This window comes from Malaya genurostris, chromosome 2 (assembly GCF_030247185.1).
Source record: "Malaya genurostris strain Urasoe2022 chromosome 2, Malgen_1.1, whole genome shotgun sequence".
NCBI classification, from domain to species: domain Eukaryota; kingdom Metazoa; phylum Arthropoda; class Insecta; order Diptera; family Culicidae; genus Malaya; species Malaya genurostris.
In genome coordinates, this window is record NC_080571.1 from 28,932,027 (window position 1) to 28,957,100 (window position 25,074).

The following is a 25,074-nucleotide window of genomic DNA, read 5'->3' on the forward strand; positions in this document are numbered from 1 at the left end:
AGTTGTCGAAAACGATGTCGTATATTTGCTTTATATACATACATAGAACTGTCAGTAGTAACTCATCAGTCCTACATGCTACTGCAAAGCTGAAATCAACCCACAGAAAGCAAACTAATTAGCTGATATAATGCAGAAATTGATTATTTGATGTCTGCACTAGCAATAATATTATAAAACACAATATACAAATGTCGAAATAAATAAGGCGGGTGAGTAATGTCACAGACATAACTGAAGGACGTGAATGCGAATAAAAATGATAATCGTTCGTATTAATAGATTTTTTGAATTTTGCAAATTTTACTGCTTCGCTTTCAAAATTATAACGGTGCATTTATACTAAAGCTTTATTTATTGACAAACATTTTCTCTCACTCAAATAAATAACGCAAAACAAATGAGAGTAAAAAAAATAGCGACATACAGAAAATTGATGTCGTCTTTTTCATTTCGGATTTGCATATTTCAGTGAAAAAAAACCATCAAAATGCTTTACGAAATTCACTTCTGACGTTCAGAACGGGCAAATTGTAAAATTCTCGAAGCATTCGAATGCTGCCTTTATTCGCATTCGTTTGGTGTGAATTTCGCACTGCGCAAAGTGCACAAAACTAATCAAATCATTCTGGATTTGCAAGAAACTGATGCTAGTTTTATCCGATTTACAAAGTAGCAATCTTTATAGTTTTTTTTAGACAACATTTGAAGCCATTAGTAGGGCTGATTTTGCATAATGTTTCTCATCTTTGTCCACTTTTCGTTGTATTTTGCTCCAATGCAAACGACCAGCAGCAAAATAACGTAATCGCTCTTGTTTGAGTCGGAACTGGTTCTGCGAACGTCCCACAGCAGAACTGTTCACAGTGCTGATTGCTTCCATACAGAACCGATTTTGATTAAGAACTTTCGTTGTACAAGATTTCATTTGCAGCCTTTTCACAAATGGGCGGTCCCAACGGCCTCAGAAAAAAACAACATACTGAATTTTGATGTCGATTCTTTCATTTCAGATTCGCATGTTTCAGTGGAAGAAAATATCAATATGCTGTACGGGACTCATTTCTGGCATTCAGAAGGGCCACATTGTGGAATTTTCTATGATATCAAACACTTGGATTCTGGTTCAGAGTTCCTGGATGTTGCATCTGAATTTGAACTCAGAACTTAGATGCATGATCTGAATTTCGAATTTTATGTTAAGTTAAAGATGCTAGAAAAGATTGCATACGATGATTTTTTTTTAAATTGAGAGTTACAAACCATGAGCTATTTTGTGGAAACCGTTATAAAGGTTAGATTCTTGCGGTATACGAGTTACGTTACTTTTAAGCAAGTTATAGGTGTTACTCTTTTGTAAGTTACGAAGCGTTACAAACGATACTGTTTCGTAAGTTACAGGCGTTATGGCATTAGCGTTATGTGCGTTACTTTTTCTTGAGTTATAGGTATTAAGAAGCGTTACCTGCGTTACTTTTTGTAAGTCACTACGTTAACAAGCGTTACATGCGTTACTTTTCTGTAAGTTGTAGGCGTTACAAAGCATTACTTTTTTGTAAATTATAGGCGTTACGAAGCGTTACATGCGTTACTTTTTCGTGAGTTATAAGTGTTACGAAGCGTTATATGCGTTAGTTTTTGTGAATCATAAGAGTTACGAAGCGTTACTTTTTAGTAAATTATAGGCGTGGCGAAACGTTATTTTTTTGTAAATCAAACGCGTTTCAAAGCGTTCCATGTGTTACTTTTTATTAAAAAAGGCGTTACGAAGCGTTATGAAGCATTTCTTTTTTGTAAATTAGAGGCGTTACATACGATATTTGTTTGTAAGTTATGGTGTTATGAAGCGTTACATGTGTTACTTTTTCGTGAGATATAGGCGTTACGGAGCGTTACATGACTTAGTTTTTTCTAAATTACAGATGTTATGAAGCGTTACATTCGTTACTTTTTCCTAAGTTAAAGACATTACGACGCGTTATATGCGGAAATTTTTAGTGAGTTATAGTATTACGCAATTAGGCGTTACGAAGCGTTACATACGTTACATTTTCGTGAGTTATAGGCGTAATGGAGCGTTACATGCGTTACTTTTTTTTTAGTTATAGGCGTTACAAAGCATTGAATGCTTTTTCTTCTGTAAGTTATTACGTTACGAAGCATTACATGCGTTACTTTTTTGTGGAATTTTGCCTTTCTGTTTCAACAGACTTCGCATCAGATTGGATCAGGGTCATTTCGCCGAATGCCATTTCGCCGAAAGCCATTTCGCCGAAAGGGTCATTTCGCCGAATCCTGAAATCGTAATTAGAATTGATTTGAATTAAAGACAAACGAAAGATGATAGCGTTAACGCCCGATTGATTGTTGTACTCTTGAATCAGTTAAACAGAAGACATAACATGCAGGAGATATGACCCTTTCGGCGAAATGACCCTTTCGGCGAAATGACCCTTTCGGCGAAATGACTCTTTCGGTGAACGACTTTCGGCGAAATGACCTATTCGGCGAAACGACTTTCGGCGAAATGGCCTTCGGCGAAACGACTTTCAGCGAAATGGCTTTCGGCGATATGACCCGCTCCCCATCAGATTCATACCGTACAGAATCATTGCATGGCTAGTACTACGGTCCTAGTGACGTTAAAAATCATTCCGGGTTGCAGCTCGAACATACGACAACTGGCATTGTAAGACCAGTACCCTATGCATTGAACCGCCAACCCTGGTTGACAAGCGTTACATGCGTTACCTAATTTTTGTGCGTTACCAAGCATTGCATGTGTTACTTTTATGTGAACTACAGGCGTTACGAAGCGTTACATGCGTTACTTCTAATGGATTATAGACGTTACGAAGCGTTACAAGCGTTATTCTTTTGTAAGTTATAGGCGTTACGGAGTGTAACAAATGCTACATTTTTTGTAAATTATAGGCGTTACGAATCGTTAGATGCATTACTTTGTTGTAAGTTATAGATGTTACGAAAAATTAAATGCATTTCGTTTTTGTAAATTATAGGCGTTACGAAGCGTTACGGACTATGATTTTCTGTTAGTTATACGCGTTACGAAGCGTTACAAACGTATTTTCTGTAAGTTATAGGCATTACGAAGCGTGACAAACGTTACTGTTACATTATAGGCGTTACGAAACGTTAAATTCATTACTTTTTTTAGGTTATAGGTTTCTGTAAGTTATAGGCATTACGAAGGCGTTATAAGTGTTACGTAGCTTTTTTTGTAAGTTAAATGCGTGACTTTTTTGTAAGTTATTGACGTTACGAAGCGTTACACACCTTACTTTTTAGTGAGTTATAGCATTACGCGATTAGGCGTTATGAAACGTTACATACGTCACATTGTCGTGAGTTTTGAACGTTACGCTGCATTATAAGCGTTACTCGTTTGTAAAGTACAAGCGTTAGGATGCGTTACATATGTTACTTTTTAGTATGTTTCAGCGTTACTTTTTGTATGTTAGAATATAATGGATTGTATAACATCATCAAATCAATCATTTAGAGTAGACATCATTATTTATGACAATTTTCTGAACTAAATCATGATGATATTTAAATTAGACATATTACAATGCCCTCAAATATGCGGTGCCGGTACTGCGCAGTTTCTCTGTCTTTGTTAATGATAAAGGAGAAAAATTATTTAATTTTTTACCAACGAACTTCAAATGTTCTGCTTTCACATTTGTATATTTTGTTTTAAAATAACATTATTAGTGTGGAAGTCCCGTAATTTTTTTAAAATTTTTTGGAGATGTGTTTCTTGCATTACAAAATACTTGATATTTTTAAACATAGTTTTTCATACTTTCTAATTTGGTATCAGTTCGATTTTAATGGAAAAATAAATAAACAGTTTGTAAATGCGCCAGAGTGCTTCGGCTTCATATTTTTCAAAAATACTGACGACCACAATATTTGAAAATATTAACAATCCACCGTGGGTTTCCCGTTGAGTCTCAATCAGAAGGAAACGCATGGTGCTTAGTTCTACTAGTTACCACTAGATGGAATAAAATAGTTTTTTTATTCTGTCGTTAGTTTGGCCACTACTAGAGAGATTTAAACAATCGACAGACAAATTTATAATTATATGTTTTGATTCGGCTCAAATTTTGCTTAAACTAACAAAACTTAATTCACATCAATAGTACACAATTTCGACGATAGCCTTTTTTTTGAGAAAAAATACTTCTCGCATAACATTTTCTTTTAGCTGTTTTTATCGTGACTGAAGAGCAATTGTTCAGCACCGAGGAGAAATGATCGCTTGAAAAAGGCAACCTGTACGTCCCTGAATCGAACGACTAACGATACCAATTTACGACGTTTTTTTCTTTTCTCGCAATTATCGACTTCGGCGAGCGTTCGCATTTGAATCCCATCTGGTTTCGTACATTCGCAGACTTTCCATTCCTCGGATGCATTTTTCCGATCGAATTAACACAGTTATGTTGTTCGGTTCGCTCTTAATGAACAATCGATAAAAGCAATTATCCGCTCCGGTCAATTGCTATAGTGAATTCAGCTGCCCGGTAACTGACTGCATCGCACTCAGACACGCTGGCCACGGGAACATTCCCGTATTTAGCGACTATACTTCTCTTCCCAGTACACTCAATTACCGATGCACGTTTTCACGCAACCACTTTTCTATTCTTGTATTTTTTTTCTTTTTCTCTGCCGCAGATCCTGATCGTCCTGTCAACGGTGGTATTCCTGGGAGCGATTGCATCGGTTTGGAATGTGGTTGAGCTCTGGTCCGTGTACAGCATCGCACAAGGCACCCAGGTAAGTGCGCCGGTCGATACTGTTCACCATACTGGATGAGCGATGTTAATTTGAATTTGGGAAAATGATGGCATTGTTCAAATAGAATTCATCAGGTAGAACTGCAATTTGTGCGTCAATGACAACTGCATTTGCTCGAATATCTTTTTCATTTCCATATGTTCAGCCGGAAAATGAAGTTCGTCAGTAAATGGGCAGCCGGCTGCCGAGAACGTCTTTTAGAGTTATTCAAAACGAAACTGTTTCGAAGATACTAAACAGATGCTATACTAACTTTTTATGTATCACATAAGAACCTCGAATCTAAGAAACCGAAACAGCCATCTCCAAATAGCTAAATAATTATTCACAATCAGTAAATTGATTAAGTTGATAGAGTCAATTAAGTGAAAGCTTATCGATTCATCCCGTTTGACATTGACATTTTAAAGACTGTACTCTAAATACATGCAACAGACAAAAACAATCACCAAAAATTTATTTCAAGTCGAATATTCTTGAAACATTCAGAGAACAATATTTTAGTCATGTTTTGTTTTGTGTTTATATTTTAGGTATGTTTTGCAAAGTTTGTTTATTCAACTGTATTCCCTAAGCTAAATGCTTTAGACTGAGGATCCGCTTTGCGTCTGGTCAGAGTTGCGAGCAATATTTGTGCTCGAAAGATTAGTGAGCTACGAGTGCAAGCCAGAACCAATAAAAGTTATTTTCGTTGACTCAAAATAGACGAAAATGACGAGAAACTGATGTCACGCTCAGCTTCACTTGTAACCTATGAGAACGAAATCCATGTCCAGTCAACGACAAAAGCGGAACAGTAGCTTCAAATTTGTGTTCTTTCTTTCACTTTTAGTCATTTTCCGTTTTTAGTTCCCATCGCATACTGGGTAGTATCGATATTCAACCGAAGCTTTGAGAATCCATAATGACAGAAAACGATTCATAATGATTTTTACCTGTTGATATTCGAATCTATAGCTGGGTTACCATTTTCACAGATTTTTCTATAAAGCTGCAATTTGTACATATATTTTGCTCAACAGATTCTACGTCAGAGAACACAGATTTTTTCAAAATTCACAGATTTCTACAGATTTTAACAATATTTCGCTAAACTGGGAGATTTTTTGAACGTTTCTCACTGATTTTTACAAATTTAGAACGAAAATATCCATCACAGATGATAAACAGATTTTTCAATTTAAAACACAGATTTAACTAATTTTAGAACCTTCTTACAGCCAAGCGTCGCAAATTTTCAATACATCGATGAAAGAATGAGAATTGAAATTCTGCTGATGCTCCCTGCAGACGCTAGTTTGGTTTCGTCTTGTCACAGAGGAAAGAGTGGCGTTGGCAATTATACTCTCTCTTGTTTTCAATGCTTCGTCTCTCTTCGTTTGTTCTGGTGTCGGGCAATTACGAATGAGAAGTCAAATATTGAAAATGAGAATGCGTGACAATTTTAAGCTCTGATTTGTATCCACGCATTTCAGTTCCATTCTGGTTTGATATTATCAGATTTGCAAACCGGGATCTCTAAAGGAGTGTTGGAGGACGTTTTACTCGTTAAACTAAATAAACAGTTGAAAATACTCTTCCTACACTCTAGGATTGGGAAAAAAAATAAAAAAATGAGTGTGTTTGTATTACAACATATGCATTACAATTATCACATAACACACTGCAGTAAAGATTTCATTTCATGTAGCATCAAAATGTACGATTCCCGAACTTACGAAACTGTACGAACTTTGAAGACATGAAATACACGAAAGAAATTTAATGCTACTGAACACGTACAGTTACTGAATCGATCTTCCTTTTCTTTTCTCTAAAAAATGCCGAAAAAAATTATTAAACTAAAACCTTTGAAATACATCGAAAATGCGTTATTCGATTTCGATTCGAGACAAAAGTGTTTTGTTTTGATCACATTTATTTTTATCTAGAACTGCCTACTACGATTAAAAACGCGTCGCGACACGATCTCGTAAAGAGAGGTAGGATTCTTATTTCCTACAAAAGCTAAGTTACAGTTACTAATCATTGTAATAAACCCTACATAATCATTTCCTGACATCACCTAACAGACAAGATGATGCAAGTCTGGTGTTGATATTATGGTAGTTCTGTTAGTTAATCTTCGGGAATGTTAAAAATGGTATACGAATCGGTTTGCTTATATTTTCATATAGAGATTAATTCATTGGATTGCGAATGCATTTTTATTTCCCTTCTATGAACTAAGTTAATGACAGTATGTCCAGCTTTTCAGTGCGAGAGAAACGATTCTAGTTGAAACGCTTGTGTCAGTCAGTGAATATTCTTTGTTCACGGATACTGGATGCAACACTGCAAACAACAGCATTGTGTATCGTGTCCAACTTTGCTTTCAAGCAACATCGTGAAAGGCATCTACTTGCCCATCACGCAATACCCGTCGCCCGCATTAAAAGTTTGTGTAACTGTAAAGGTAATTTTTTAATACATTTAACATTTATGAGCTCTGGTCAGTCCGCGATGTTCATATTACGGGTTTTGTTAACACAGAAAACCGTCCAGATGGGCACACTGCCCAAGTGAAGGTGACACGAAGCGGCCTTTAGCAACGCACCGATCCTTCATCACATGACAAATCTCGGTTAATTTTTCAAAAGGGCGTATAAGCAAGTGACAGTTCCTCTTTGTTTACTTTCTCTTCTATTAATTACCAAGCGGTTTCCACGTTTATCACTCAACTCTTTGCATGAAATGATACCCGAATCTTTCGACTTTCAAGCAGAATAGTGATATCAAAGAAAATCTTTTTAATTACATCACAATAATCGAAAGAGAGAGTGATTAAAGAGAAACTGTCACTTGCTTATACGCCCTAATGAAAAATCAACCGAGAAATGTCAATCGACAGCAGAGATTCCGTTTATACAGATTTATCTGTATTATACAAATTTTTGCATGCTCATACAGATTTAATACGGAGTACAGATTTTATACAGATTTATACAGATCTCACATAAAGTAAGAAAGAAGAAAAAGTATTTGATTCCTGTGACGACATAAAAGTCTATCAATCAACGGACAAATCACAAATTAATATGTAAATCTGTGTGAAATCCATTTATTTTATAATTTGAAACCAATTTGAACTGATATTCAAGGAAGTGATGGCATCATGAAACTTTACCGTCAAACTGAGAGCTGTATGACCCGACTTGACGTTGCATATTGGGCGTTGAAATTTTATGTCAAATTATGAGTCAACAATTTCAAACTAGATGAATATATGGAATTACAATTCAATTGTTGTGGATAAAAAATTAAAAAAAAACTATGAAAATCTACCATCCTACAACCACAATCTATTGAACAATCCAATCAGCGTGGTCACCACGAGATAGCGTGATTGTTTTGACATATCCCATGTATTTAGAAAAATGTTTGACGATTTTTTTCAATTTACTTGAGTTAGAAAGAATGCAGATGGCAAAACCTTACAAATATGGGTAAGAAAAACGATTATTCACGTGTTGTCATCAAACATATGATTTCAAATTGTCCTATACTCTTGACAATCTCGGATGAAATTTGAAATTTTCAGTTCACATACAGATTTGATTCAGATGATAGAACATGAGTAAATAGACTAGTCATAAAACTTTTGATCATAATCATCATAATCAATTAATCTCAAAATCCAACCCAAAAAACAAAGAATATCCCAGATATGAAAACAATACCCAACCTCACTTCTTCGAATTTGGTATTTCATGTTACGATTTTTCCATAAATATCAATCAAACATACCACGGAAAGTTACTGAATCATTAATGATCGATTGTTTACCAAATTTTCACACGTTTTTGTATGTTAGTATTCGATTCATAAGAAAAAATAATAAAAACCCTGCATTTTGTTCGAATCTTCAAGCAAAATCATAAAATTATCACCATCGCTTAGTTCAAAGCTCGCCACTCGGGCAGCGCTGCGATCGCAAAAGAGTTGATTGGAATCTTCAATCGGAATAACATCTTTTAGCATCATTTTGTTGTAAGAATTTCATTTTATTAGTGAATACCACCCATCTGACACTGGTATGTGAGCACCAGCCATTTGAAAGTATACCGATTACGTTGAGCCCCTCGCGTTTCGAGCCCCAAACACTGCGATGTTTTGATACTCATCGCGACTCTCGAATTGTGAAAATTATCTCCTCTTGATGTCCCAAAACACTGTCTGCTGTATTTTAGGTAAACCGACAAGTTATTGTGAGAGAGTCGACCCAAAACTCACTAATTTTCGTGCACTAAACAAGGTAAAAGCGTAAAACAAATGTATTACCGTTTGTTTGTTTACGTTGCAATCAGCTGATTTTGAAGTTCCGATTTTGATCTCATCAAGATGGCGTCGTGACAGGGAGCCGGTGAATACAGATTTTTTGTACTAAGCAATACAGATTTTCTATGAAAATATCTGGCATCTCTGATCGACAGCATATGGAAAAACGTCATCGGAGAAACCACGTTTCTAGGAAGATTGTTGGGGAGCGGCCAATTACCTCCTATACGTTGATAGGTAAAGCAGTGGTAGCGTAGAGGTATTCCAATCCCCAGCATCGAAGGGGTACTGTAGCAGCCTAGCCACAGCACAACCAAAAATTGTTCTTCCCAGGTACAAATAGCGTAGAACCAGTGCCGTTCGGGGTAAATTGATTCGGTGAACACGACACTAATTATTAATTAAACACGAACTTTATTAAGAGTACACACATCATGAAATAACTACTGTATTTACCTTAAACAATAAACGGTTTGACTTAAACTATTTTATTTATCATGCGGTCCACCGCACATGCCATCCGGTGAGTTGGCTTAAAACTACTAACTGCTACTCCGAAATCTGGTTATCATCATCCTTCGCCGCCTTGGTGCGATGTTTTTTTATCGGCCAAAAGAGCAGGATGCTGCTAGACGTTCATCTCTTTTATATACGGAATCGATGATCATCCTTATCACACGTACGTTCGGATACAATAATCGATTTGCTACCTATAGTTGCTATGGTAAAGATGATCAGGTTATCTCTGTTGTAGTGATCACACGGTGCTGCACTAGATGATGTCTTCATTTGTGGTTCCATCGACATTGATATGGAGCATAATCAGTAGACCTCAGGGTTGTAGTTGAAGGTGGCTGATCATGTTAGCAAACAAAGATAATCAGGGATGCCAGGTTGACAGATTAGTCTGTGTTTCACAGATTTTCAACATTCTGCACAGATTTTAAAAATGGCCCAGATTTTCATTTCTGAAAATGATTTTCACAGATTCTGAAAGAAATCACAGATTTTCATAGATTTTTGAAATCGAGCACAGCTTAGCACCAAAAAGTGAAAAAGTGTTTTTTTATAAACAATGGCAAACACAAGTACAATACCCATAAAACTGACTGATGAATTCTTCTAGTTTGCAAAATTTAAATTGAAGCTTATATTGTCTCAAAAGCTACTGTAAAATTGCATCCCGATCCGACTTCCGGTTCCGCAACTACAGGGCGATGAGTGTCAAAGCTTTCAAACCGCCATATACAAAACGCCTTTACAAAACCAGTACGCACCGGTACGAGCTGGCACGGAAGAAGAAAACACAACTCACCTTTTCAAACAATGCAACAGTGAGATTTGTTCAATTTCGGACACGCTATAAAAAAACGAAAACCAACACCTAAACTGATTGCTTACTCACTTTCCTCAGATAGTGCGTGACCGATTTACACAAACTTAGGCTCAAATTAAAGGTCTTAAGATCCCATAAAAAAAACTTTAGAATTTCATCCGAATACAATCTTTGGTTCCGGAATTACGGGGTGAAGACTTTAAAAAAAATGTATAGCGTCACTTTAAGCGGCGAATCCAAAAACGTGAAAATATTCTAAACTGGGCTTGAAACAATTACAACTGTTAGTCATTGTTATCTACCTTACTTTTCTCCAAGACGGCCAAATCGATTTTCACAAACTTACAGTAGGCTCACGGTTTCATACAGAATCCCTGAATACGTTGTGGATCATACTTCCAGTTCCGGATTTTTTTAAGAATTCCATAGTAATATTTATGATGGTATGAATAATTTGAGAAAGGTATCGTTGCACCACTAGGTGGATTAAAACAGTTTTTTTATTAGGTAAATAATGATCTTCTAACTGTTGTCTTACGGGTCCCTAAGACTGTCCCAGAGAGTATAGACGCACTTTGAATTCGCTGTAAATAATTCACAAGTGTTAGATATTCAAATTTTATTCGATATACTGATAATATAAGACTAAAACAACAGAATATTATTCTCAACATTTGCTACTTAGCCATTGTAGACTAGCTAGCGCACCTTCTTGCGAACGTTCCTCATAAAATTTCGTACAGACTTCTTTTTTTTTCATAAATACGTTTATTTCTTAAGGCAGTTTACATAAGTTTTTCTTCGCCGTAGCATCACTTTTACATAATATTCTTATCCTAATTTAATTCTAACATAGTCACAACGTTTTGCATTTATTAAAACATATTCTCTTATTACTTAAATATCATCTTAGGTAACTCGTCATTAATTATGAAATCTACTCGGAAATATTATTTGAACCAAACGATTAACTTCTATAAATTATAAAATAAGCTGTTATTTTCAGACATTTTGTTAATAATTTCATAAACTGTTTCGAGTTTGTTTGTATCATTATATTATTTTTATTCTAATTTAGCTATTGGTTGAACTCATGGACGCAGCTGGGATCAGAACTAAGTCTTGAAAGGGGCCTTTATTAAATTGAAACTCCAGTTTTCTTTATGAAATGATAAATAAGTTTCATGTATGAAAGGTCACGACAAGCAAGAATGTCTCGAACTGGGATATTGGATAGTCTACCTTGGGTACGCAAAGAATTTATTAGTTGAGATCTGACATCACGATACTCCACGCATGTCCAAACGACATGATCAATATCTCGATAACCTTCGCCACAAGCACAATGATTAGTCTCGGAGAGCCCAATTCGAAGGAGATGTGCATCTAACGTGTATCATCTTTATCCCAAGAAGCTTGCCAGCTGGCAAGTGTTCTTTGGCGAGACGAGCTATAGAATTCGTTGAAAGCAATTGGTCTCTCATGAATTTCAACCTCAATAGCACCACGTTTGGCTAAAATATCGGCTCTTTCATTGCCAGGAATGGAGCAATGAGCCGGGACCCAGACTATAGTGATTAGATAATTATTGTTCAATATGTCGTTCAGGCACTGTTTTATTTTGCCCAGGAAAAACGGTTCAGTCTTGCCAGTCATGTTTGAGCGAATGGCTTCAATTGCACTCAGACTATCTGTGAAGAGGAAATAATGGTTTGGAATTAATGTGACGATTACACTCAAACTATATTGAACTGCTGCTAGCTCTGCTATATAAACAGATGCAGGTTCTTGAAGCCTAAATGAGGCCGAAACATTATTGTTGAACATACCAAACCCTGTCGCTTCTTCAATTCGCGATCCGTCCGTGTAAAACATTTTCTCAGAGTCAATATGCCTGAACTTACTTGAAAATATTTTTGGGATTTCCGTCGAGCGTAGGTGTTCCGGGTTTCCACGCACTTCGCGCTGCATGGATGTGTCGAAAAATAAAGTTGAGTCAGGGATATTTAGGAGGCTGACACGGATAGGAATATATCTTGAAGGGTTGATTTCCTGTGACATATGGTTAAAATATACTGTCATGAATTTTGTTTGAGATCGAAGCTCGACTAGTCGTTCGAAATTATTAATTACCATGGGATTCAGCACCTCACATCTTATTAGCAGGCGTGATGAAAGCTCCCAAAATCGATCTTTTAATGGAAGAACTCCCGCCAGAACTTCAAGACTCATTGTATGTGTCGAGTGCATGCAGCCTAAGGCAATTCGCAAACAACGGTAATGAATTCGCTCAAGTTTGATAAAATGAGAGTTTGCAGCGGAACGAAAGCAAACGCATACATATTCCATCACTGAAAGTATCGTTGTCTGATACAATTTTATTAGATCTTCCGGATGAGCACCCCACCAAGATCCTGTTATTGTTCGAAGAAAATTTACTCTTTGTTGGCATTTTGTTATCAGAAACCTAATGTGTCCTCCCCACGTGCATTTGGAATCGAACCACACCCCGAGGTATTTAAAAGTTAAAACCTGTTGGATCATTCTTCCCATCATATGGAGCTGAAGCTGCGCGGGATCATGTTTTCTTGAAAAGACGACTAACTCTGTTTTCTCCGCAGAGAATTCGATACCAAGATGAACAGCCCAATCGGACAAGTTATCTAAGGTATCTTGCAATGGTTTATGCAGATCAATAGCTTTGGGCCCAGTAACTGAAACCACGCCATCATCTGCCAATTGCCTTAGTGTACATGGGGTTACTAGACAGCTGTCAATGTCATTTACGTAAAAATTATAGAGGAGCGGACTGAGGCATGAGCCTTGCGGGAGACCCATGTAACTATTTCTGAGTGTTGCCAAATCGCCATGTGAAAAATGCATGTGTTTCTCTGACAAAAGGTTGTGCAAATAATTATTTATAACCGCTGGGAGTCCATTTTGGTGGAGCTTGTCTGAAAGAACATCAATGGAAACTGAATCAAATGCTCCTTTAATGTCTAAAAATACAGATGCCATTTGTTGCTTTTGAGCGAAGGCAATTTGGATGTCAGACGAAAGTAATGCAAGGCAATCATTCGTCCCTTTATTTCTACGGAAGCCAAACTGAGTATCTGACAACAAACCGTTCGTCTCGACCCAAGTGTCGAGACGTCGTAGAATAATTTTTTCGAACAATTTTCTGATGCAGGACAACATCGCAATGGGTCTATATGAGTTGTGATTGGAAGCTGGTTTCCCCGGTTTTTGAATGGCGATAACTTTCACTTGTCTCCAGTCAGGTGGAACAATATTTTGCTCAAGAAACTTGTTGAACAATTCCAACAAACGTCTTTTTGCGAGGTTGGGCAGATTCTTCACCAAGTTGAATTTAATTCTGTCCAACCCTGGAGCGTTATTGTTACAAGACAAGAGTGCTATAGAAAATTCCATCATTGAAAATGGGTTATTAATAAAACCATTATTTGGAGGAGATTCCCGTATAATGCTCTGCGTAGGAACAGAATCTGGGCAAACTTTCCTAGCAAAGTCAAATATCCATCGGTTCGAGTATTCATCACTCTCATTGCCCACGGTACGATTCCTCATTCGTCTGGCCGTGTTCCAAAGAGTGCTCATTGAGGTATCTCTTGACAAACCTTCGACAAAATGTCTCCAATAGCTACATTTTTTGGCTCGAAGTATGCTCTTGTACTTGGTTTCTAAAACCATAAGTTTTTCAAAATTCTGAGGAGTTCCTCCTCCCCGTTTTAGAAACGTCTTGCAAGCATTTTGTTTTGCGAGTTTAGCCTCTGAGCACTCTTTGTCCCACCAGGGGTTGGGAGGCCTTCTGTTAGTCGTTGGCCCAGGAAAGCGTTTAGTTTGGGATTGTTCTGCTGCCTCCAGAATCGAACAAACGAGGAAGTCATATTCTTCAAGTGGAGGGAGCTCTTCCATTGAATTCAAAATACTAGAGATTCTACTTTGGTATTTAATCCAGTCGATATTTTTTGTCAAATCATATGGAATACTAGCTGAATTAGGAATACATTTGTTACAGCTAATTGAGATGATGATTGGTAAATGATCGCTACCGTGTAAATCAGGCAGTATTTTCCAGGTGCAATCTAGTCGAATTGATGTTGAGCAAAGAGATAGATCTAATGCACTTGGGCGTGCAGGAGGTCTTGGGATCCGTGTCATGCTACCCATATTTAATACCGTCATGCTAAAATTGTCACAAATGTTTTGTATTAAAGATGATCTGCTATCATTGTAAACGGAACCCCACATCATTCCGTGCGAATTTAAATCCCCCAGAATCAATCGTGGAGCAGGAAGGGCTTCAACCATTTCATTAAGCTGTCGCTGTCCAACTTGTGCTTTTGGAGGAATATAAACCGAAGCTATGCAAATATCTTTGCCTTTAATGTTTATTTGGCAAGCAACAACTTCTATACTAGAAGTTGAAGGGATGTTTAATCTATAAAAGGAACAGCATTTCTTAATTCCCAAAAGCACTCCACCATACGGAGAGTCTCTATCGAGACGTATAATGTTAAAATCATTAAAATTTAAAGCTATGTTTGAAGTAAGCCATGTTTCGCATAAAGCAAATACATCACATTTTTGACTATGCAATAAAATTTTAAATGAATCAAGTTTTGGCATGATGCTTCGACAATTCCACTGCAGGACAGTGATTGTATCATTTGCGGCGGGTGATAAATTATCCATCAAAAGATACAAAACCTGAGACAATTGGCCATTGAGCTGATAACTGCTTCAAAAAATTTCTAGCTATTGGAAGGAATGCCATTATGAGGGTCTTTAAGGGTTCAGATATATTGAATGCTGAGAAAATCCATTCAACAATTTCCGAAAACTTCAGTAATCCTGTTGGTGGCTGTGAAATGGAGCCCACAGGATTATTACCTTTTTCTGTGCTAGATCCTGGATTGGTTTGTGAATTTGACAAACCAGGAGGCACAGTCTTTGGTTTTGACTTTTTTTGTTTAACACGGGGATCTTTTTTTGAAGATGAAATTTTAGGTGTCTTTTTTGGTAATTTGGAGGAAGACTTCTTTCTCTTAACTGACCCTTGGGTAGTGATAAACGAATTACCTTCACTATTTTCGTCAGAGTCAGAGTCCTCTGTTTCCTCTAGATTTGAAAACCCGTTTTCGGTTTCCAAAGGGGGGACATCAATGACCGTTTTAAGCATTTCTGCATATGTGCGCTTAGACCGTGCTTTTAAAGAAAGCTTAATTTTGTCTTTGTGCACTTTAAATGCAGTGCATACTGAAATATCATCATGAGGACTATTCCCACAATAAATACATTTTTCAATTTCCTTGTTGCAATCATTATCTTTATGAGGCCCTTCACACTTAATACATTTTGGTTTATTACTACAGTAAGTAGCTGTGTGGCCGAATTTTTTGCAGTTCGTACAATTCATTACATTTGGAACAAAAAGCCGAACAGGGAGGCGAATTTTATCGACATAGACATGGGACGGCAACGCAGACCCGGCAAATGTCACTCGAAACGAGTCTGATGGGCGATAAACTTTTTTTCCCTCTTCATGAACTACTGAGTACAGTTGTTTGCACTCCAGTATTTTCACACCCTCAAGCATAGAGTTCTTGAAACGACCAACACCATGCTTGAGTAAATCATCTACCGAAAGACTCGCTTCGGTAACAACACCGTCAATTTCGACATCTTTGGAGGGTATGTAAACGTTATACTCTTTAATGAAATGTTCCGAAGAGACAATATCATTCGCGTGTTTCAAATTATTTACCACAACACGAATTTTATCGTTATTTACTTTTATGATCTCTTTGATTGAAGAGTATCGTGATGTCAAACCTTTATTAATTTGAAAAATGTTTAATGGCTTTGATATACGTCTAAAAAAGACTATCCAAGGCCCAGAAGAGCTCTCCTGATATTTTTTCGTTCGTGGGGGTATAGGATTCATGCTAGGATTTACGTCCATGGATTCATCCATCACATTAAAATTTTTAATCAAACTTTAAAATAAAAAATGAAACCAACACTACACAGTACTCAATCAAAAGGAAAAGAAAAAACTTCTACCTTGAAATTGTTGTCTATCTCCGTTGCACTGCCGTGTAGATCCTCGTTGCTCTAGATGTTCTTGTTGGATGCTGATTGTTGGATGTGATGCTACTGCTACCTGACATCCAGCACCACTCGATTTCCGATTTACTTTTGTCTTCGCCAGCTGCAACCAGCGCAGGTCACCGGTGTATACCTGCGTGTTGTATGGCAGTGGAAAGACCGAGTTGTCTTGTCTCCTTCTTCCTTGTGCTCCGCACCGATATGCTTCTGCACCGAAGTGCCTTCGCACCGGTGTGCTTTTGCACTCTCCTGCTTCTGTGTGCCTTTGCACTCTTCTTCTTCAATGTGCCTTTGCACTCTCCTGCTCAGCACTTGTGGCTGTATATTGTGGCCTGGGTAGAGCTTGGGAAACGCCCTTTGTTGTTTCCTTCACCAGCTTGGCCCAGCACTAGGGCTCTCTTATGCAGCACGATTTTACGTTTTAACGGCTGCTGCCAACAGGTCTCTACCTGTAGTTCAACCGTTGTCGTATTTAACGCGTGTAAACTAACCAGCGTTATTAAACTGTACGCTTCTATACACAACCTTCTCGGTTGAACGGCTATTACTGAATGAACAGACTTCTTGGCGACAAGTTTTGATACTTTTTTCCAATCTTTTTCGAACTGCCGGCTGCCGAGACATGTTTGCTAAGATGTACCTTCCTTAATGCCCAAAATTCCACAATTGGTCGAAGTTGTGGGCAATTTGGTGGATTCATGTCTTTTGAGACGAAAGTGACATTATTGGTAGTATACCATTCTACCGTTGATTTCGAGTAGTGGCAAGAAGCAAGATCTTGCCAGATGACAACAGGATCCATGTGACTTCGAGTCATGACTAGAAGTCGTTTTTGTAAACATTCCTTGATGTATATTTCGCTGTTCATTGAAGCAGTGGTGATGAAGGGTTTCGAAATCTTACCGCAGCTACAAATTGCTTGTCAGACCATAGCTTTCTTACCAAATTTTTCTACTTCAATCGATGTCTCGGACTGGTTTAACACTTGCCCTTCTCGCACCGTATAATATTGTGGTCCCGGCGAGGATTTGTAATCGAGTTTCACATAGGTTTCGTCGTCCATGATTATGCAGTTCAAATTTCCAGCAAGAATCGTATTGTACAGCTTTCGAACCCTCGGCCAGATCGATGTTTCTTGTTTCGGACTACGTTTTGGTTGTTTCTGCTTCTTATAGGTTCGAAGATTCAAACGTTCTTTAGCACGAAGAACATTTGACTTCGAAGTGCCCACTTTTTTGGCCACATCCCGAACTGAAACCGTCTTCTTTTGCTCGAACGCCTTCAGTATACGTTCATCCAACTGAGGGTTAGCAGGAGCTTTTTTTCTACCCGTTTTCGGTTTATTCTCAAAGGTGTTATCCTCACCTAACTTCCTGATTGCATTTCGCACGGCTTTTTCACTTACTCCTTCCATTTTCGCTACCATTCTCAGTGACAGTCCGCGTTCTGTGCACCATTTGTACACAATTTTTCGACGTTGTTCTGCTGAAAGTCCACGCATTTTGAAATAAACAAATGAAAACGAATAAACAACTGCACAAGTGGTTAGAGAAGAGCGTAAACAACAGGACGCACCCATAAAAATTGACAGATTCTGAACCATTGCGAAATGGCAGCGATTTTTGGTTGCGTCCATACTTTCTGGGACAGTCTTTAGCTCAAGACCAAATCATTTAAGATCGGTTATTTTTGAAACTTTCGCGGAATGAATAAACACATACTAGCAATGTTTTTGCATAGTTAATTCATTCAAACATCTCCCACAGTCTAAATATTTACACTTTAAACTTATCGCTATACCATGTTTTTTATACATTTTTATTCACTTTTGCTCCCAATCTTAATCGTTTTCGAAGACCTTCCCTGTTTTGGGGAACTTGCCCTACATGTTCGTCCAGAATTTTCCACATCGTTGGCTCTGTCTTACCACTAAATCACCTGTTATGCGTAATGGCACGATGCCAAATCAGGCCAAAACAAAGTGTAAGCTTCTTGAGACCGGAAGAAGAACAACAGAGTTTCTGGATGCATTCTTCTTTATATATTTGACCGTTGATGGTGCCGATCGTTATGTATGGCTTGCTGAATTTACCGCACCTTTCTTTCACACCTTTCTCGATCTTCATCTTGCGAAACTTCTCCGGAGCATCCACTCTTAGTTACAAGAAAACAAGTAAAACTGTTTGGCAATCTGAAGGATACAACGAGATTCCTTCTACCACAAAATTAAAGTGTCCATCCGTATGTTTAATTTTTGGATTCTGTGGAAAATGGGCATGATAACCGAATAAAATTCTTCCACTCTTTCCTATCAAAGGCAATACAAAAGAAGTGGAAATATTACATTTCTGCTACATCATCATCATCATCATCATCCTGCCTCCTACCCATCAGTTTCACTGACGCCCTGCTTACCCCCCTCGGGGGACGAATGTCAACGGAAAATATGTTCACACACTCGCACACTATCTTCCATTCTGACGTAACAAAGTTATCTCGCAGCGAAAAAGCTATGAATAACCACAAAGTTGCTCGCATCATGCGCCGAGGCGAACTGTTCAAACAGCCCATAGAAGAATGTTTCCCGTCTTTGAACCCCTGCCCCGGTCCAAGTTCCGACTGAGCCGTGACGAGGGTACACTCGCACTTCTTTGTCATTTCAATTGGCTGAATGAATCCGATCAGGCAACTGGTTGAATCTCGATTCGACCGAAATATTTGCTGCTGCGTAGAGCAGAGCTATGTGAAACTGAAAATAATAACGAATATTTGAAGGTCACACACATGGGAGAAGTGAGGAGTTTGCTTCGAGTGTCACCGAAGGAAGCCTATCAGCACCGGATTGCGAGATATCCAAAATCTCATGAATTCGCAATTTCATCATCATTCGAGCATGACTTCATTAGATCCATGCTCCGCCGATTCAATAAACCAGATTGAATTTATCCGTCCTCAGTCGGTCCCCGTGCCCCTGGGGTGAACGTGTCAACAGGTACCGACGCTGTCACAGAAGTGCCCGAAAAGAATCGAACGAGAAGTTTATTCATTTTTGATTCAATCCATCTAGCCTTGATTTTAAGGGAAACCAGATGCTGTCCCCACTTATATTACAACTCCACTGGCGCACACAGTAGGCCGATCCGAACAGCATTCGGTCGGAAAGGAAATTGCTGTCAGTTGGGGTCGAACAGACATCATCGACACTTCACTGGTTTTTCTACTAGCCTGAATCATACTGAAAACATAGAAATCGATGATTGGATGTGCAGTGTCAGACAAAACAGGGGAAAAAAACGATCCTTTTACGAACCTTTCTAGCCAACAAGGCACATATGTCTCTCTACGAATGGTTGGTTTCTTGGCGAATGGACAGTTTCGGCATAGAAGATTGTTGGAGTTGGACTGGAAGATAATAAATCAGAAATGGCATTGTTTTGTTCGTTGCCCGACAGCTCAAGGGGACTACAATCCGACTGAAGACGTGAGGATTCGGTGAGTGCTTTCGACTTTGGTTGGCATTTTAGATCCATTTCATTTTAAGTGGATTAATTTGTGATTTTGCTCACTTTCAATCGATAGTCTCGTAGAACTAGGTGGTGGTGGTAAGCTCCATTCGTCCGCGTCCCGAACTATTTTTTTCTAATACGTCTTACTTCGAAATGGATTCAGCTTTAGAATTTACCAAGCACAGAATTGACAACAAATCGAAAATCTGAAACAATAAGTTTTGGCTTCATGAACTTTTGCGTAGCATGAGAATGTACACGTATAAATAAAGAATGTGGAAAATCTTACAAATTATAAGTGGTGAAAGAGGCACTAACATCTCACATATCATTACCCAGCGAAGGGTTGTCTGAACTCAAACAAGTTTTACCGGGAGTAAAAAAGTTTAGCAGGGATCTCGCTGGATTAGAATGGGATTAGAAAAGTTTAGCCGAGATCTACAAAAGCATTATTTTGACATAAGAAGTTGTCAACGTAGTATTTGTTTCTTTTCTGTTTTTTTTTGCTTTTTGCAACTGCTCAACGCAAACAAAGACATCATTTTAACAAGATATCCAGCTCTCACATTTTCCGAACAAATATTTGGCAACTTCCTTTATTGCGAGCATGGCGCCCTCATGCGAGTCCGCATCGAATCTCGTACAGAGAAGTTAGGGAGAGAAATGTCAAATTCGTGCGCACCAAAATAGAAGCATTGCGCACCTATACAGTGGACATGATATGTTGAATGTGATGCCGTGCGATGGCGTTGCTGAACTGAAGATTGATTCCGCTGCAAGCTCTTTGTTTACTTGTTTTACACTTTTTTGCGAGCTCGAATGACAGATACACTTTGAACAAGATTAGGCAAAACTAGGTTGGATTAGTTTAAAATTACCCAAACTTATCTAGACTATGTGGGATAAAATGAGATTAGAGAAGATTATTTTGGAATGAAATGAGTTTATTGGTATGATATTATCTAGAGTTTAGAGTGATTTGCCCCTTGGCAAAAATTGTTCTGCGGCTTCCGAGAAAATCGACGGGTCCGCCTTGTTTTGATTTGTAGTACATTTTATCTCATTAGCGGCTCTTACACGGGAATTATTTTTCTTCATTTTTAATGATGACTAAGTAATGATGTATTTCAAATTTAATAGAAAACTTGTCATTACTGCACCATACTCGTTCATTAAAATGATATTATTTTTTAGTACATATTGACATTTTTAATGATTCGTGTAAGGGCCGCTATTATGCCGGTACCGGCAGTCTGATCCGAACATGTGGGACTTTGAGACCTTTTGTATGCACATTTTACCTCGTTATTACCAAAATCAAAAGTCGGTTTCGTTTATGAAAATTGATCGAGCGGTTTCTAAGAACGAACCATTCCGTGATACTTTTTTTCTGAATTTTCATTGCACGTTTTCTCTCGTTACTCCAGAACCGAAAATCGAATCGGGACAAAAATTCACAGCCGACTATGAGAGTATAAGAATTTTCATTCACGGCTACGTTTATTTCTGCTTTTTTTGCATATTCAGTTAAGTGACAACGAGATTTTTCCTCAAATAATAACAACGTGCTTTAATAGTATCAGAATTTTCGCCAAACCCGAAACTCCACGGTCGATTAAACCCGAATCGGCAGGGCTTTCAATGCGAATAAACTGGACAATGTCAAAACTACATAAAATGGTGCTTAGTAAAAATAGAGAAAGACAATATGAAAATTAGCAGATTTCGCAAGGTTCAGTCCTGATTGAACTTGCCATAGTTTAGGCAACAGTCAGCAGATAAAAAAATGTCCTGTTGCTGGGTGCCTCGCATGATGTCTCCGGACTAAAAACTCAAGCGCAAGCATACTTGGAATGCGTGTTTGATCACGCTGATACGGAATCGGAAACAAACTTGAATCCACTAAATATATTTAAAATGTTGATCTAAAAATCTACTTTCGGCAGTAGTTTTGTTGTATATAGAGCTCATTGGAAACCATCAATTTGTTGAAGGTGCTATGTTGCTACGTTTTAGCGTTTAAGAATGATATGACTTTGTAAAATAATTTGATCACTAATTTAAGGGGGGGTAGGGTCTAAATGATGAAAAAAATATCATTTTTGCGATTTTTTTTTTTTCAGAACTATTGTTCAACGAAATGAATTCAAACGTTTTGCATAATACAAAGCATCATTCGAACAACATTTTGTGATTTTTTCGTGGTAAAATATTGAAAAATAAACCGGTGAAGAGGTATTTTCGAAAACGCTTCTTCAAAAATCAGGATTTGCGGTGTCCACTATATCTCAGCGCTGACTAATCAGATGTCAACAAATTAAAGCAGCATAGTTAGAGTCAGAGATGTCTATCTCCTCTGTGTGACGAAGAGCAAACAAAATTTCTCCCCTCGCAGTGACAACTTCAACGAGAGCTCTTCTCTTTCACATTTATACACCAATGTTGTGTAAGTGTGCACGCATCATGAGTGCGTTTGTTTATTTCCTTTTACCTCTTCCACTGAATCGCACCAAAGTGCTAGAGCATTAGCTAATAAATTCTCTGAGGTGGATGCAGATACTTTCACAGAGGTGTACACGCCGGTGAGCACTCTACTGTATGGTTTTCGTAGATGAAGCGTGGATACGCAAAATCAGCAAAATAAAACAATTTATCGTAAAATTTTCGGTTTTCCTTGCAAATTTTTCATAGCAAGGCCAGATCTACTCTCTATTAATTGAAGTTCACAGAAGTGTTCGCTCACCATCACGCGCCAGTGGTCACTTGGGTGTATTTAGACGAGAGCGCGTGTGAGCGATTCATGCGAAGAGAATGTGTTTCACTCGCGCCAGCTGCTTTAACCACAAGCACACACTCAAATGCTGTCTATTCGACACTGAGAAGAAGTGCGCTTTCCGCTTTGTGCGGTGCTTCGTTTTTTTCATCCTCGGTGTGGCAAAAATCTGACTCTAGCGTGTATCTCTCTGGTGAAATGCCATCTCTGGTTAGAGTAGAAGTTTTTCTAGGCCCCAACGTTTCTGTTCGATTTTTTCTAATTTTCAGTGGTTGTTTAAAGTTAAAACTACGATTTTGCACGAAAAAATCCGCCGTTTTGTAGCTGTAAAATCTCTCCAAAGTAACAAATAACAAAAAGGAAAACGTTGGGATCTGGTATTTTACAAGTAGAAAATGTGTGCAAAATTTGAACAATATTGGTGCAGTAAAACTTTCAAAACCTGCTTTGGAGAAAAACGCGTTTAATGTTTTTTGTCTGTAAAATCGAAGGTAACAATTTATTACTTTAGCCGGTAGGGTTTAATATTCTCAAAATATCATATTTTTTTTGTATTTAGTTATAATGAAACATTTCAAGAATGTTTTGTCAATCTTTTAAGTCAATCAAAGCAGTAGTCTTGAGCCTATACGCCGAGTTTTCATTTCTTCGCAGTATGAGATAAGCAAAGTTAAAGACCCATAACTTGCTGAGTTTTATTCCGATTGGCTTGGAAATTTCACAGAATATTCTTGAAATATTTTACTATAAGAAAATACAAAGAAAAAATAAATGATTTTTCAAAAGTTTTAGACCCTACCCGCCCCTTAAATGAGTTAAAAAAATAACACCCTCTCAGATTTTTTTTCAAACTTTCCCTATTTTATAATCATTCAGTAACCGTGTAGGATCACAATACAAGTAGGTGTAGAATTATCCCTACATAATGATGTCCTCATGGTAATAACCAAATCATATATATAATAGGGCTGAAAAGTCACCACTTGTGGCTTAACACCCGATTTAAATCTTAATAATTTAATTTTAACTCATATTACAATAAATAGTTATTTAAAAAAAACCGTGTAGGATAATTTGTTATTAATCTGGCATCTGTTGAAAATTGATATATTAAGGTTGACTTTTGAATAGTAGCAAACATGAGCAAAATTGTGCGCAATAATTAAACTGCTCTTAAAAAAGTTTGTACAAAAAAGTGATTTTTTAAGAGCCACCCTACTTGCACTCCGAAAAATTGATGTAACTCAAATGATCAAATGAAGAGCTAGGAAGGGGGCTTCTTCAGCAAAGTTGCTTGAAATAATTTTTTCACAATGTTACTGTAAAGTATCAAAATTTTTAAATTCAATTAAGAAAGTTAGATTCAAAAGATGCGCCATTTGATTACAAACAACACAGATAAAAATATTTTGTGATTTTACATTTATTTTCATGCACATATTTGGAACAGGCAATTGAATGGAAATTTACATTACAAAACCAAGCGGTTTGTAAATATACAATCTTGTTCAATGAAAAACTTAATGAATTTTAATGTAATTTTACATCAATCATGGTTTTAAATCAGATTTTCGTTTCAACTGATGTCTATTTCATAGTACTATCGGTTTACATGTCGTGTAAGTTTCATCTTTTCTTTCTGTGAACTTTTGTGAAGACAAAAACTACGAAAAGAATAATAATTCATAGCGAAAATATTTTTGTTTCGCTAATTTCCCCTTTTGGATCACTGTGCAGGGGTCACTTGGATGTATTTGGGCGAGAGCGAAGAGAATGTGGTTTACTCGCGCCAGCTTCTTTAACCACCAGCGCCACATTCTGAATATTCTGTCTATTCGACACTGAGAAGACAGTGCGCTTTCCGTTTGGTGCGTTGTTCGCCGGCTGCATCCCCAGTGTATGCATGAAACTGTCGCTTGAGAAAACTGAAACTGACTCAGGGCAGTTTCACCAAATAAACACTTTTCACGAAACTGTGTTTGGATCGCACCTAGCAACGGCAGTGCACTATGGTTCGAAACGGGAAATTAGCGTGACAAAAATATTTTCACTATTAAATATTAGTTTTTGTAGTTGGTGCCTTCACAAAAGTTGTTTGTAATCAAATGGTGCTCCTTTTTAAGGAAAAAGTTACTAGGGTGGTCCTCATTTAGATTGAAATCTGAAATCTAACTTTC

The 25,074-nt window shown here is 37.6% G+C and overlaps 1 protein-coding gene across 1 annotated transcript in view; it reads left to right on the forward strand.

Moving 5' to 3' along the window:
• Window positions 1-25,074, forward strand: part of LOC131431625 (latrophilin-like protein LAT-2) — a 255,932-nt gene that overhangs the window by 159,710 nt on the left and 71,148 nt on the right. Inside the window, exon 7 of the mRNA XM_058597451.1 lies at window positions 4,711-4,812. Coding sequence (XP_058453434.1) covers window positions 4,711-4,812 — 102 coding nt within the window. The remainder of the gene's footprint in view (window positions 1-4,710; window positions 4,813-25,074) is intronic.